Raw genomic sequence first — 14,495 nt, forward strand, 5'->3', positions numbered from 1 at the left:
AGCAGGATTGCAGCATGGCTAAAATATCTTATCGAGAAAGTGAGTGTGCAGGGAGGAAGCAGTATTGAAGTGTTGATGAACGAAACACTTTATTTATACAACAGTGCACAACATGTGTTGTGTTAAACATTAAACAAATTCAACCTTTATTTTTGTTAGTTTTATTGTCACTTGGTTTGGCCATTGCTCATCCAACATATCAATCCATCTTCTTCTTGTTGACTCGGGCAGCTTGTTTAGCCATGCCTCTATTTCAGTATTTCTTTGAACAACAGCCCAGCGGATCATGAGGGTATCCTTTGTTTGTTGAGGTGGAATTTGATTTAAAAAGATCATGATATCTGTCTCACTTGAGTCGACTATTTTGCCTGCGCTCGGCCTAACAAAGTACCTTTCCACTTTATTATTTGTGTTGGTTGTCAAAAATTTGAATAGGATAATGTGGTCTTCTGGTATTGTGTTTTCAAGTGATAGTCTTAGTGTTTGCCCTCTAAAATAAGGCTCATGGAAATAAAGCTTGTATTTCTTTTTGTTTTGATTCAATTTGAGTGATTCGATAAGTAATGAAATACGTCGTTCATGTTCATCCGTCGAATACTCGTTTGAGCTCTGTTTGGTTTGATTGATAATACTCTTGGGCGTCAGGATAGTAGGTGTTGAGTCATCCTCAAAGGGTTGAATGATGCTAATGATATCATTATTATTATTACTCAACTCTTCGTCAATGATTATGTTCATATAAGGCGGTGAAGGTGGAGGTGGAGGCGCTACATTACGAAACCTTGGTACTGGACTTGGTTCTAAAAACATGATTCTTGGGTCATTCATCTGAAAGGAAACTTCATTTTGTGGCGTCAGTAAAGTGTCAGAAGACGAAGAGGAACATTCGTGATCCACTGTGTGATAGTGTTTTAGCATATTTTCTCTTCTTTTACGTCTTCTTCTTTCTCTTCTTTCTTTTATCGCTTCTTCTGAATCTTTTTCTCTATTAATCAGGATGCCAACAGGTCCAGTTGAGTTTAAAGTCGAACTTGTTTCTAATATTGAATCTTCTGTAGAGACTTCCATGTCAAAGCTTGCACGAGGGGATATCTGTTTATTGTTAAATAACCTTTTCAACCGATTGATTGAAGTAAAAGATGATGTGCTTATCGAATCATTATCGCTCTTCTTTTTTCTGCTGTAAGAAGGAATCCAATTTTTAATATTTCTCCATAAAGAATCTGTGGATGATTCTGATAAGGAAAGAAAGGATTTACCGCTCTTTGCACTTCTTGTGCTTTTGAGACTATAAACTGAGGATGCATATCCTTTGACCATATTTTATAAAAAGAGAAAGGGAAAGAAAGAGAGGTACTTATATAGATTTTTTTGGGGAAAAAAGTACAAACTACCATTTATATCATTTCTCGGAAAAGAAGAAAGTGGGAGTTCCGGACAATAACAACAATAAGCATTTTATTAAGGAAATAATTCAGACAAGATACGCATTGTGTCTTCAGGACACTTTACGCTATGGCCAATGACTTCGGGATGAGTATAAATTTCATAATCGTTACCACCTTCAAATGTCTTATCACCAAAGAAGTGAATGTTTTTGAAACCATCGGCTTTAAGATGACGCAAACAGTAAGTTTTATCCCATCCTGTGGGGAATACATCAAAAGAGATTTGTCCTCCAATAGAATAAGTCAATGAAAGATGTGAGAATTCCTTTTTGAGTGCTTCAACGAATTTTTCTCGAATGCGGATTGAAAGATCGTACTTTTCAAATTCATTACGTTCTTCTCTTGAGCAGTTACGTCCGATAGGTGACACATTGATCATTCCGTTACGAAATTCAATAAATGTACCTCTTTAGATCATATTAATAAACACTTCTTTTTGAAACATGATAAACGTACCTCTTTTTGGGAATATCCAAATCAGCAATATAACGCAAGATGAAGTTGACCAACTTGTTATATTCTTCATCACCAATCCATTGAATAAAACTCTGCAGACATGTAAGTATTTAGAAAAATGCAACACATGTAAATCTTACCTGAGATGCCAGCTGTTTTCCTAAACGATAAGCAGTAAGACCATTTTCAGCAAAACAGAAATCAAAATCTTCCAAGACTATTATAATAAATAAACATAAAGTGACAAGTGATCAATTGTATACATTACTGGTGCTTCCAAGTTGTTCATATTGTTTACTGATATCAGATCCACCTACGAATCCAATAGCAACCTTCTTTCGTAGATTTGCCAAACAATCCTTCATTTCTTGAGAGATAAACTATAAAAAGTTCAATATGAAAAGATATTAACTTTGATTATAACTTACATTACGTGCAGGCGTCAATGTACCATCGACATCAAAAAGAACAATTGTATCAGGATGTTCACGATCCAAGAAACCAGAGTCAATAGCCATCATTTAATTTAAAAGTGAAAAAAAAAAGTCTAAAATAGTGAAAAGGCACTTATTTAAATAGAATCGTCGCTGTTTTTTGAGTTTAATAAAAAACAAAATTCCTCACGTATTAATTAAATCTCAACGGCCAATGAAAAATATCTGCGTGTAGATCCTCTTTTTTGCCAAGTTGTCTTCAACGTGTCAATAAAGTGAATGCTATTCGAAACATATTTTTCTTTAAGTGGGAATCATAAATCTTGATCTTTTTCATTGTACGCTTTTGAAGATAGAAACTGTAAAGCATGTGTACGCTATGATCATGTTTGACTACTTGAGATCCACTTATGGCTTAGTTACACAAAACAGATCAAATCAACCGATATGTAAATACGAAACTATCATAGTGGTCTTTTTTGACCAATTGACAACATAAAATTAGAACAAATAAAGAAATAACAACATTTGCTTTATCTCTTCTTCTTGAAAAGAAACAAACCAAGATGGTGATTTTATAAAGTCGTGTTTAGTTTGACGCTACGCATTCAAAGGTTTTGTTGAAAGGCATCATATGTAATGGGTAGAGGTAGTGCCCGTAGAATTAGGCTAACTTCTGGTGTATTTTCTGATGCATGGAGTATTTCTCAAAATATAAATATCTTTCAAAATGAAAACACGAAACAAAGCAAAAGCTTCAACAGTGTAAATTTGCCAGCGTTTGGATAGTTAGGAGACAGAAAAGCTAATAATGAACGTACAGGGAAGCGAAGACGTGGCTCTAAAAAAATATAAAGAACAGAATGGACTCGCCAATTTTTTTTCGTGAAGGATCGTACTCATTTGCTATGAAGTAAGCTGCTGAGGAAGATTACATTTCAGCGGTGAATGCAGTTGCAAATAAACACGAAGATGACGCCCTTCATAAGTGGACGGTCAATATGAAGATGAATAAATTTAGGGTAATTTGCTCAAAGACTCGTTTAATAAACTGAGCCTCGCTTTTTCAATTAGGCTATTTATTTGACCACAACACTTGACTACTGGCGACACGTTACTGATAAAGAGCAAAGCAATATCGGTAGAGATAAGGCTATTGGAATAAGCCTCATAAACAGCACAACCGAGTGAGAGAGTAGTAAAAAGTTTTAAAATTAATGTAATGACGCGCTACTTTTTTCTAGTAATAGTAGCTTACTTGTTTCTTTTCTAGTATTTATCAACCGATAATTTCGGTAAACACTACGCGCACGAGGAAATCCACGAGAAGGCTAATGTTACAGGTGTTTCCTTGGGACACTACATGTGGTGTCACTTGTTACAGGTGTTTCCTTGGGACACTACATGTGGTGTCACTTTACAACTGCATACTACCTAAAGTGTCTGCCTAACCTAAGACTGTCCGGTGAGATATCCTTTGATATAAAATACGAACTTATCATAATTACTCTTGAACGGCCTTGGTTCTTTGTTGATCAAACTGGCAATATAAATATAATTAAAATACAATGAAGATGTAAAGAAAACAATTAGAAGAATTTTTTATTTATTTTTATATTACTGAGAACAAAACACGGCTAGAAAGCCTATAACCACATCCTTAGTCTTCGTCTCGGCAACATGGCCATTTCAGTTTCTCTGTTTATTTCCATGTCGATTTTTAACCCCAGGTCTCTGTGTCCGTCTATCTGTCTATTTTCATGCCTGTTGCTTATCGTCGTTTTTTCCTATCTGAAAAAACGATAAGGATAAAAACTGAAAAGCCAGAAGAGGAGATAGCTGATCGACAAGCACTGGGATACTGTGTAGCATCAAGAGAATATCGTAGCTATAAGAAGTTTTTTTTCTACTTGTACGAGAAGGGTTTGAGTTTACATAAGGCTGCTGCGGAACTTATGGTACCACAATCAGCAGTTCAAGGATGGAAGAAGAAATTCGAAGATGGTGATAATATTTTTACAAGAAAAGAAGGAAGTGGTAGACCGAGAGGCAGACTAGCTATTTTAAATGAAGAGCATCAGAATCATCTATTGAGTTGATTGATGAAAACCCTTCTCTAGTCTCCGATCAAATGATGGAAAGTCTTACTTCCCAATTTGGGACCCTAAAGTTTCCAAGACTTTGTTTTACGATTTTAAGAAGGAGTGTATCAACGTAAAATGTGCCTACTTCCATTCAGTTGAAAAAAATAGCCCGGAGAAGATCAAGGAGAGAAAAGAACGGGTTCGGCGCTGGTGGAAGCAAACAGACATGGACTACATGAGTAACCGTATCTTCATAGACGAACTAGTTTTAATATAAATATGAACCACTCCATAGCTTGGGCCAAAAAAGGCGAGCGAGCCATTGTAGCTGTCCCGAAAACAAGAGCTAACAATATTAGAACTCTTGGTGCCATCGCTTCCTATAGTATTGTCAATATAAGTGTAAGACGCCCAAAGAGAGCCAAACCTTCTAAGAAAAGCCGGAGGAGCTGCTGCGCCAGCTGCCAGTAAAGGTAAAGGTAGTACTGTCACTGGTCATTACTTTAGCTTTGTGGCTACAACCTTGGATGTACTTGATTTGCATGAGCAATTTAAAGGGCACTATGTCGTCATGGATAGTGCTCCTATTCATATTCATCAGGATATTCAGAAATATATTGAACAAAGAGATTATGGTTGAATTTATCTCCCACCATATTCTCCGGAATTCAATCCTATTGAACCAATTTTGGTCGGTATGCAAGAGTAAACTCAAAAGAGAGAAGCTTTTAAAGGAAGAAACATTGACATCAAGAATTGGTGAGATGTGTAATAATATTTACATTAGCGATTTATAAGGTTTCTGCTAATATTCTGAGTTAAAGTTTCAAGACTGTTTGGATGAAAAGCCATTGTAAACACCACTGTACGAAATAAGGTGTACAGCTTTTTCTTTTAGTGTACGAAAATTCCTCGAAGAAGTGTACAACCGTACCACTTTGGACACCCCATTTTAACTCTGTCTGTGTTTTAACTTCAAAAAAGGACATTGGGAGACCAAAAAAATCTTTTTAAGAGTGAAAGGTTAAAAAAGTAGTAATCAACTTCTATGGACAAGCCTTCACAAAACAATTTATACGCAGGACTAATTATTTATCGCATACAAAGACACAATAATATAGAATATTTACTATTAAATGATACATTTACTAATAAAAAACATTGGTTTTGTCCAAAAGGACAAGTTATTGGAAATGAAGACACCATAAAGTAAAAAAAAAAAAAAAAGAGACAATATAATGTTTATTTTAAACTAAATAATCAATTAGATGCTCTCTTAGAGAAACATTTGAAGCAACAGGTCTAAGGCCCACTGAACTTCGTATTGAAGAAGGATTTGCTATTGAACTTCGATACCTTTCAGGCACGAAGTAAGTTCATCTTTATAAAGCTAAATGTAATTTATATAACTTTTTTTTTATAAACTAGAGCAAAGAGAGTAAAATATCATTTGGCGCAGTTAGTAGACCACCATACTCGCCTATTACCGAATGCACAAGGTGTTCATATGCAATGGTTTAATCAAGCAGCAGCAGCAGACAAAGTGATTTTCAAAAGCATGCAAGACGCATTTAAGCATGCTCAAACTTTTATTGAAGCCAAACAACTTCGTCCACAAAGAAAGAGACAGGATAATCGAGCATTACCTGCAGAACAACAACAGCAACAACAACAACAACAACCTCAATCGCCACAGCCGCAGCAATTACAACAACGAGCGCAGCAAACGGAGCAAAACTCAACAAGACCCCAACAACAACAACAACAACAACAACCATCGTCACCACAGTCTTTTGGTAATCATCATTCCACTTCCTCAGCTGCAGAAAATAATCCTCTTTACAAGACACGATTATGCGAACGATACGAAACAGAAGGAAGTTGTCCTTATGGCCCCAAATGCCATTTTGCTCATGGTATAGGCGAGTTGCGTGGTAAGCCAGAAGGTCAAGCTGCTAAAGAAGAATCACCTGCTGAAAACAATCAGCTATTCAAGACCAAACTGTGCGAAAAGTTTATGAGAGAAAGATTTTGTCAGTACGGTCCCAAGTGTCATTTTGGTATGATATTTGTTTTTCATGTCTTATATTGTTGCTAATACTCATTTTCTATATATAGCACATGGAGAGGCAGAGTTAAAAGAACGGCCTATTAAGCCTATGGAGCGACGTGAAGAGAGTGTAGATACAGAACATGAGCCAAATTGGAGAAATGGTAACAACAATGGTAGACAAAAGGGTGTCGAGCCATCTAATCGATCAAGGTAAATGATAAAAAAAAAGCTGATTAACGTAATCTAAATGTCACAAGTGAGTATCATTGGAGGAGCAAGGCCGATACATCTCAGAACAGCCCTGAACGAGATTCACCTCGAAGACAGAGACCGGAATCAAATAGAGAAGGCATTTGGAGAGGCAAACCAGTTGAATCAGACCGAGATGGATCATGGAGGAATAGCAATAAACCAGAACCAGATAGAGAAGGTGGATGGCGAGCCAAGAGCGTAGCACCAATAGATCCGGTATCTGCAACAGCTGAACGACTTAGTCATTTGAGAACCTCTTCTTCTGAAGAAGATGTGCGTCATTCCAATTGGAGAAATGCTAGACCTACCAAGCAAGAGGATGATACAATGCTAAAGGCATCTGTAGAAGAGCTTCGACGTCCGACATTCACAGAACATCAATGTCGAACACCCAAGGTTAACAAGAAGTCAGCGCCTATGCCTGCTGCGAGTGATGAAAAGTCATGGATGAAAGTGGTAAAGCTGTCCAAGGAAGAGCAAGAAGAACTTGAAAGGTAAAAAAGAGTCACGTTAATCAAGAAAAAGGAAACTTACTATAAAAATATAGTCAATCTGCTGTTACTGCTTCTGCTGCTGATAGCCCTCTACCTACAAGCATAACCCCAATGGCTTCAAATGGTACTTTACAAGGCAAGCCAGCATCGCCTAATAAAATAAGCCAGATAGAGTCTATTATTATGGAATTGAAGAAATTCTTCTTGAAGCCGATCAATAATGCAAACATAAGAGGAACTCTTATGGAAGATACCAAGGAAGTGACTAGGATTGAGATGAGGAACAACTTGTCAAAGAAACAGTTATTGTTCATTCTCCTTGTTAGTTTATTAGAAGACGTGCCCGAAACATCCAATATTTTGTCAATTTTAAAATCAAGAGAACACCTCTTTAAGACGGTAAGAAAAAGAAAGAAAGAAACTAAAGATAAGTAAGCACTAATCTGGTCATGTTATAGTTTGTCAAGAGTGAAGCAGATCAACTGTTACTACTCAAGACCTGGGAACAGTTTGTGAATCATCGTAAGCCAGCGATGGTCAATAAGACAGTGACAGCATTATCACATTGGTATGATTGTGAAATGGTAGAAGAAGACGTGTTCATAAGATGGTATAATACACTTGAAAAGGGTAGCGTTTTGGAAAAAAAGAGTGAAAAGTTTATTGAATGGTTGAATGAAACTGACGAAGAAGATTAAAAAAAAAAAAAAAAAGTTGTTGTTTTTTTGCTTGTAATTTATTGTTCATTTTAAATACACTTGTAAATTCTCTTTTTAATTTCCATTGTTATTATTGTTATTGTTGTTGTTGTTATTATTCATGCCATTCATAGCCTCACGCGCCCTATAAACCATACATTAATCTCAATCGAGTAACTAAGTAATCATACTCACATTCTCATCATTTCTGGGTTATTCATCATTTCATTCAAGTTTGGAGGTGCTCCACCACTCATCATTTGTTGAGCCCTAATATCAATAATATCAACACAACATTCATTTTACTTTTTCCTTTCTACATACATTCTAGCAACAGCAGGGTTATTCATTAAGCCTTCAAGAGCACCAGACTGCATCATTTGTTGTGCCATGTTCATCAAAGCAGGGTTGTTCAATAAAGATCCCAAGTCAGGCATACCACCTGCACCCAGGTTGGGTAAACCACCAGCTGGAGATGGCTCGGCAGAACGCTCTACACTAGAAGCATTTGCTTTGGCAGTAGCAGTAGCTAATGAGTTCTTCAATGTGGCATTTTCAGGATCAAGTTCTAATCCCTTTTTATAAGCGTCAACAGCATCATTGAATTTGTTCAAGCAAAAGTAAGCATGACTAACCACATAAATCATCAGTGAAATGGTTAAATACTCGTTGTTTTCTTTTACCCCATGCGGCTGTATGCTTTGCTATACTTGGGATCAATGTCCAAAGCCTTTTTGGCATCTTCAACAGCCTTTTCATGGTCTCCTTGTTGACTGTATGCGGCAGCACTAGTTTAAAAAGAGTAAGTATATTATTTTACTATTCTCAACGTGTGTCAAACCTACCGGTTAGCATAAAAGACAGCGTTATGAGGGTTAAGGGCGATGGCCTCAGAATAGAGTTTGATGGCTTCTGGATAGTTGCGTTCAGCAACCTTGCGATTACCCATCACTTTCTTCATTTCTGCTTCCTTCTTATCTTCTTCACTCACTGTGGTTTTCTAAGTTATAAGTAGGGTTATTTTACATATTTCTTATTTGTCGTCACGCGCGCACGCACGTTATTTATACATACATCTACGCTGTCAAGGTTAATCATTTTCGTTTTATACAATACAAAAAGAACAACTTACCTTCGACAGGAGCACTAGCAGCAGCATTAGCAGCACTGGTAGAGCCAGCTGCCTGGCATTAAAGAAGGGTAAAGGTTAGAAAAATGTTGCCTTGCCGCGAACAAATCTTACCTTGGTAGCTGATGTTTTTGATTTAGTGTTCAAGTAGACATCAAAAATAGAAAGCAAATTAGCAGGCTTTGTAGAGTAACGCTTTTGTTGTTCTTCATTAGAAGCATCTACACCAAAGGCTTCACCAATACATTGCATAGCAACTAAGTATCATTATGTAAGAAAAAGGGGGCCACATTTCCTCTTTATACTACATTACCTTCAATACCCTCGGTGTCATCTTTGTTAATCGTACCATCCTCACATGACTTTTGCAAGAATTCCAAAATGGAAAACACAAGGGCCTTTTTATTTTCGTTTACAGACATTTCTATAGAATTGAGAAAGAGAAAGAAGGTCAAAGAAATAAACATTATTTTTTATACAGAAATTTTAGCCAATCAGAATGTGAATCATTCTCTCTGTGAAATTTGATGTAGATGCATAAAAAAAGGTACTCTATCACTTTGATTATTTCCAATTGCTTATACATCTTTCATAACGATACACCTTTTGAGTGAATCTGTTTGCTTCGACATCTACTTATTTGAATAACAAGAGATAGTATGATATGCTCAGACTATATTATAGTACCTTGTATGTACCTGATTACACAGCAATAAGCCAACACAGTGAATTCTAATGATACTTTTTTACTGTTGCAAATAAAAAAAAGAGAGATGCTATCTATATTCTTCTGCTGACCTATAAAAAAAAAGCAAGTCTAGTTATGACGACCATATGCATAGTGTTATTTTTAGCAACTGAAATTGATGATCAAAATCGAATACACAATATCATCTTTCAATGATTGTCCTTATTGTGTTATAGTCAATACTCTCTCTCTTTTTATTGTTAATTGGGATTTGACCATTAAGAGTAACACTTCAGGGCTTTATCACTTTTAAGTGCGGTAAATTCTAGCCGCGATAGTCACACTAGTCTATTTCTACAATATAAAATGCAGCCTACATAAATCACATTCTTTTTTTTTTTCCTCTTTTACTTGTTGTGTGTGTGTATATATATATATGCTGTAAATAGATAATGAATGAATTCACCAATGCAACACAATTATTAACAGAAGGAAAGACAGAGGTAATAACCTAGATAAAAATGAGAAGCCAAATAACCACTAAGCCCTATGATTCAGGATGCGTTTATTGCTTTTCTTTCTATTGTCGAATTATCCACTCAACAATTACATCAAACAAAGTTCTTACGTCAATGTAATTCTACTATAGCTTATCTTGCTTTGATCTAAGTTTATTTCAATTGTTAGATATTGTAAATAGACCGCCAGAATATAAAAACTCAATTGATTTGATCAGGAAAAGTATCGACCAATTAGAAAAGATACTTGTAAATAGGCCGAAACCACCTGTTCCACCCCGACCAGTTCACATCGACACTAAAAACTTGAAACGAACAAGAGGAAACTCGATTCATTTTGTCATTGATGAAGAAGACGAAGAAGAGGATGATGAGACAGTTGACATTGTCCAGTATCTTAATCAACCCAAAAAAGCAAATTCATGCTCTCTATTTCTTACCATGGATGATGTATTATCGCAAACTGTTGTTGATCCATCCAATCTAGCTCCTGCACAGACACCCACAACCGATAGTCTTTCGATACCTACACCATCTCCCACTAGAGACTATATACCCAATATTCCTGTACCTCCCTTGTTGGCCATGCATCGTCATCTTCAACAGCAGCAAGATGATAACGGGATACTTCCCAAGGTCCGCTCTCTTTATATGAGTGCAATGACCATACCGACCATGATGGAGTTTTCGCCTGGCTTATTTGCTTACCAACTTACTCTGATCGAATCCGCCATATTCCGCGCCATTCCACGGGAAGCACTCTTGTGTCATTCAGCACGCACGCCTCACAATCGAATCATAGCCTCCACAGACTTTTTCAATTTTATCACACGAACGATTGAACACTCGATTTTATTACCCCAAGAGGCCTGTCGACGCGCAGAGATCCTCAACCGATGGGTCAAGGTGGCTTCCAAGTTACTGGCTTTATTCAACTATCAAACACTGAAAGCTGTCGTCTCTGCTCTCGGTACACCGCCTATACAGCGCCTACGTCGCACATGGGAGTGTATTCCCAAAAAGCAAATCAATCAATTAGACATGCTGAGCACCCTCATGTCTGAATCAGACAATTATTGTCAGTACCGTCGACACGCTCAGTTTTGTGTCGATCGTCCAGCGGTTCCCTTCTTGGGTGTCTTTATTCACGACTTGACCTACATGTCTGTTGCTGCTACCAATAAACAAGACGCGCGTATTCAGGGTGTTCTGAACGAACTTGACAGGTTTCAACGGCTGCCCGAGTACCCACAACAGCCTCCGCCATCATTTGTACACAAGAAACACCTGTTTCGTCCGGTTTCAAACATGCTTCATTTCTCGTCTAAGGGTACCACCTCAGCAGCCGCATGCATGGTGAGTGAAGAAAACCAGAGTGAAGAAATCGTGGTCGGATTAGAGCAACAATTGATTATGCAGTTTGTCCTTATGCGGCCCTGGGTGACGGAAAAGACAATTGATATGCTCAGTCAGCTTCGTGAACCGTCCAAACGACCTGTCTCTGGATCCTCGCCCACTCATGGGAACGAAGAAACCGAAGAAAGAAGGTCGGGGCTTTCTGGATTCTGGCCGTTTAGAAAGACTACATCATCCTCATCAACAACAACAACAACACCTACACCTGATCTCACATGGAGTGAAGGAGAGGAGGATAATAATGAGGATGACTTGGGACGTCTTTTGAATTATAGAAAGTTGTCCCTTGGGACAAAGAAAAGTCATCATCGTTCATTGTCATTGCCATCCAAGACTACCATGGAAACAACAACATTTTAAATAAATAAAAAAATATAGCTTTGTCGTTTAGTTCAAAGACTTTAGCCCCCTACATGATCATATGCTTTCCAGGATACAACTTGCATAAAGTGATAAATTTTTTAAGGGCTGTTCTGTACTTGAATATAAAATTTTATTTCCTTTTTTCTTTTCTCTCTTTTTTAATGATTCCAACCTATAAAAGAAAGACCAGCTTTAATGCATCGTCACCACCGCCACCGTCAAAGAAATCACCATTTTCACCAGACACAAGTCCTCCACCACCGCCCAAAACCTTTGGTCGTCCAATGACAACTGCAGCAGCAGCAGCAGCAGCCATCAAAAGAAGCAGCATGCCACCTCATCGACGACAAAGCAGCAGCAGCAATGTCACTCCTTCACGTCAAGGTTCAGTAGAAACAGAACGAGAAGATAGTGTGACAAGAGAAGAAGAAAAGCAGACACAAAAGGATACAACCATAGACGCAGAAGTGGAAGATGATGAAAAGGAAGAAGTCGTTGTTGATATGGATACCCATATGCAAGCTCAAATGGAAAAACAAAAAGAAGACATGAAAATTTTACTAGAGAATTTCTCACCTGAGCAACTTCAAAGATATGAAGCTTATAGAAGATCGGCATTAAATAGGACAAATGTCAAAAGGGTAATATGAGATATTTTAGGAAATAGTTCCAAAACAAAAAAAACAAAAAAAACTCATCATATCCTAGTTGGTAAGTCAAGTGCTCAATCAGCAATGTTCACAAACAATGGCCTTTGTTGTTGCAGGTTTTGCAAAAGTGTATGTGGGTGAAATCATTGAAAAAGGTAAAAAAAAAAGTTTATCATTGTGTAAATCACAAAAGCTTAAATAAAGGTGTCATTAGCGAGAGATGTCATGGAAGAATGGAATGATACGGGACCTATCCGACCCGAACACTTACGAGAAGCACACAGAAGATACTTAAAAGAGTCGAGCTTTGCTAATTTGGGAAGGAAATTTTGATGTACAAATAAGGACAATTACAAACAACAGGTTGCCAAAATAAATCTTTATGCTTGAAAAAAAAAAGGGCTTGTATATATATATTGAAACGTTATCTATACCCTTTCTTTTCTTTTATACACTTCTTCTTTACAAAAATAAACCATGTATGCTGCACAGCCCATGTTAGGTCCACAACCAAGATGCTGTGGTTGTATTCCATTAAGAATAGGATCTGGCATTATCTGTCTGCTATGGGCAGTAAGTGAATACATGTTGAATATAATGCTTCAATGCTGATTTTATTATAGGGATTCTCAATGTATCTAGCAGTGCTATCATTTCAAAATACAAGCTGTAAGTAATTTCTATAGTTTGCCACTGTATACTGAACCATTGTGTAGTGATATACTCTTACATGACGCAAGCGGCTACAATGGTATATGGTGTAGTCAACTTAATATTATCACTTGTGTCTGCAGGCGGTATTGTTATTTTAATCATTGTAAATAAAACATACATACAATTATCATCTAATGGGATGCTAATTTCAATTCCACTTAGGACAGAGGCACGCATGTCACATCATTATCTCATGCCATCTGGGTGTCCGTCTTTTTGGTGCTTGTGGATGGATTAGTGAATGTGATACTGTTTATCATCAATAAGACAGATTACCATTCATGGTGTATCAATTCATCATCATCCACCATTCAAAAAGACTTTACCTCAAGCAATAATACAGTAAACAACTTTGATTTCCAACACGATTATTACAACTGCAATCACCTTTGGCAAGATGAAGTAAAATTCGGAATCATTTTTTATATCCTCATGTTTGCCTTTTATGTAAAGTCCCTTTTTTTTTCTATTGTTTGAACCCCCTCCTTTTTACTAATCCGCCAATGATAGGTCTATTGGGCCATGTGTATCTATAGCTTTCGATTATTTAGACCAGAATACATCTCTGATGCAGATATTCGTCATGCCCAATCTTACAACATGCCTCTCATGGGAGGCCCACCTGCTATACCCCAACCAGCCATGATCAATAACCCAGCAGCACCAGGCGGTCCTTATCCCCCAGATCGAAGTGTGATTGTGCTCAATAACGCCAAACCTTCAAAAAGGACCAAAGATTTTTCATTCAGAAACATAAGAAAATCAATACGTAACAAAAAGATTGTGGAACCTTTACGAAGAGATTCACAGTTCTCTATTGGATTCAAGCTGAGCCCAGATGGAAAGATCATTGATATTGAAAGTGCACCATCTCCTACACCGACGTATAATACGGCTACAGTCGATTATAATTATATTAAACGAAAACCAGTGGATGACAAAGAAGATGACAAGTATTATTAAACCAATAAAAATATACGCTTGACAAGAAGTGAATACATTCATTATTCCCCATTTTCATTGGCCCGCTGCATTATGAATCATTATCGCTCTTTACTCGTTATCTATATTCATCTTTCTTTCCCCCTTGTCTGCACT

General features: G+C 37.2%; 8 protein-coding genes across 8 annotated transcripts; 5 read left to right on the forward strand and 3 right to left on the reverse strand.

Annotated features, from left to right (window-relative positions):
• Positions 1–129: 129 nt before the first annotated feature.
• On the reverse strand, positions 130–1,320 carry RHIMIDRAFT_241418 (uncharacterized protein; the record flags this gene model as incomplete). Its single annotated transcript, XM_023609581.1, has 1 exon — positions 130–1,320. One exon carries the CDS (start codon positions 1,318–1,320, stop codon positions 130–132), a length of 1,191 nt encoding a protein of 396 aa, XP_023462365.1.
• A 111-nt stretch (positions 1,321–1,431) lies between these two features.
• On the reverse strand, positions 1,432–2,468 carry RHIMIDRAFT_219452 (eukaryotic phosphomannomutase). The gene is made up of 5 exons (XM_023607380.1): positions 2,333–2,468; positions 2,173–2,284; positions 2,045–2,121; positions 1,905–1,996; positions 1,432–1,855 (listed from the first exon to the last, which is right to left on the reverse strand). Exons 1-5 carry the CDS (start codon positions 2,423–2,425, stop codon positions 1,462–1,464), a joined length of 768 nt encoding a protein of 255 aa, XP_023462366.1. The 5' UTR covers positions 2,426–2,468; the 3' UTR covers positions 1,432–1,461.
• Positions 2,469–6,262: 3,794 nt separating this feature from the next.
• Positions 6,263–6,481, forward strand: RHIMIDRAFT_180875 (uncharacterized protein; the record flags this gene model as incomplete). The annotated part of the gene is made up of 1 exon (XM_023605781.1): positions 6,263–6,481. A coding segment is annotated over one exon (219 nt), but the record flags the coding sequence as incomplete, so codon positions are not given.
• RHIMIDRAFT_268173 (uncharacterized protein) lies at positions 6,460–7,926 on the forward strand. The gene is made up of 4 exons (XM_023612055.1): positions 6,460–6,685; positions 6,733–7,221; positions 7,275–7,620; positions 7,680–7,926. The coding sequence occupies exons 1-4, from the start codon at positions 6,501–6,503 to the stop codon at positions 7,917–7,919; spliced, it is 1,260 nt and encodes a 419-aa protein (XP_023462368.1). The 5' UTR covers positions 6,460–6,500; the 3' UTR covers positions 7,920–7,926.
• On the reverse strand, positions 7,915–8,705 carry RHIMIDRAFT_71790 (uncharacterized protein). The gene is made up of 3 exons (XM_023615605.1): positions 8,258–8,705; positions 8,115–8,189; positions 7,915–8,064 (listed from the first exon to the last, which is right to left on the reverse strand). The coding sequence occupies exons 1-2, from the start codon at positions 8,564–8,566 to the stop codon at positions 8,145–8,147; spliced, it is 354 nt and encodes a 117-aa protein (XP_023462369.1). The 5' UTR covers positions 8,567–8,705; the 3' UTR covers positions 7,915–8,064; positions 8,115–8,144.
• Positions 8,706–10,158: 1,453 nt separating this feature from the next.
• Positions 10,159–12,102, forward strand: RHIMIDRAFT_268176 (ras GEF). Its single transcript, XM_023612056.1, has 3 exons — positions 10,159–10,239; positions 10,295–10,370; positions 10,424–12,102. The coding sequence occupies exons 1-3, from the start codon at positions 10,189–10,191 to the stop codon at positions 12,028–12,030; spliced, it is 1,734 nt and encodes a 577-aa protein (XP_023462370.1). The 5' UTR covers positions 10,159–10,188; the 3' UTR covers positions 12,031–12,102.
• Positions 12,103–12,362: 260 nt separating this feature from the next.
• On the forward strand, positions 12,363–13,016 carry RHIMIDRAFT_207694 (TAFII28-domain-containing protein; the record flags this gene model as incomplete). The annotated part of the gene is made up of 3 exons (XM_023607001.1): positions 12,363–12,674; positions 12,742–12,838; positions 12,898–13,016. The coding sequence occupies 3 exons, from the start codon at positions 12,363–12,365 to the stop codon at positions 13,014–13,016; spliced, it is 528 nt and encodes a 175-aa protein (XP_023462371.1).
• A 144-nt stretch (positions 13,017–13,160) lies between these two features.
• Positions 13,161–14,360, forward strand: RHIMIDRAFT_241426 (uncharacterized protein; the record flags this gene model as incomplete). The annotated part of the gene is made up of 5 exons (XM_023609582.1): positions 13,161–13,256; positions 13,307–13,352; positions 13,400–13,500; positions 13,560–13,844; positions 13,908–14,360. The coding sequence occupies 5 exons, from the start codon at positions 13,161–13,163 to the stop codon at positions 14,358–14,360; spliced, it is 981 nt and encodes a 326-aa protein (XP_023462372.1).
• Positions 14,361–14,495: the final 135 nt, after the last annotated feature.

This window comes from Rhizopus microsporus (assembly GCF_002708625.1).
Source record: "Rhizopus microsporus ATCC 52813 unplaced genomic scaffold scaffold_22, whole genome shotgun sequence".
Classification (NCBI taxonomy): domain Eukaryota; kingdom Fungi; phylum Mucoromycota; class Mucoromycetes; order Mucorales; family Rhizopodaceae; genus Rhizopus; species Rhizopus microsporus.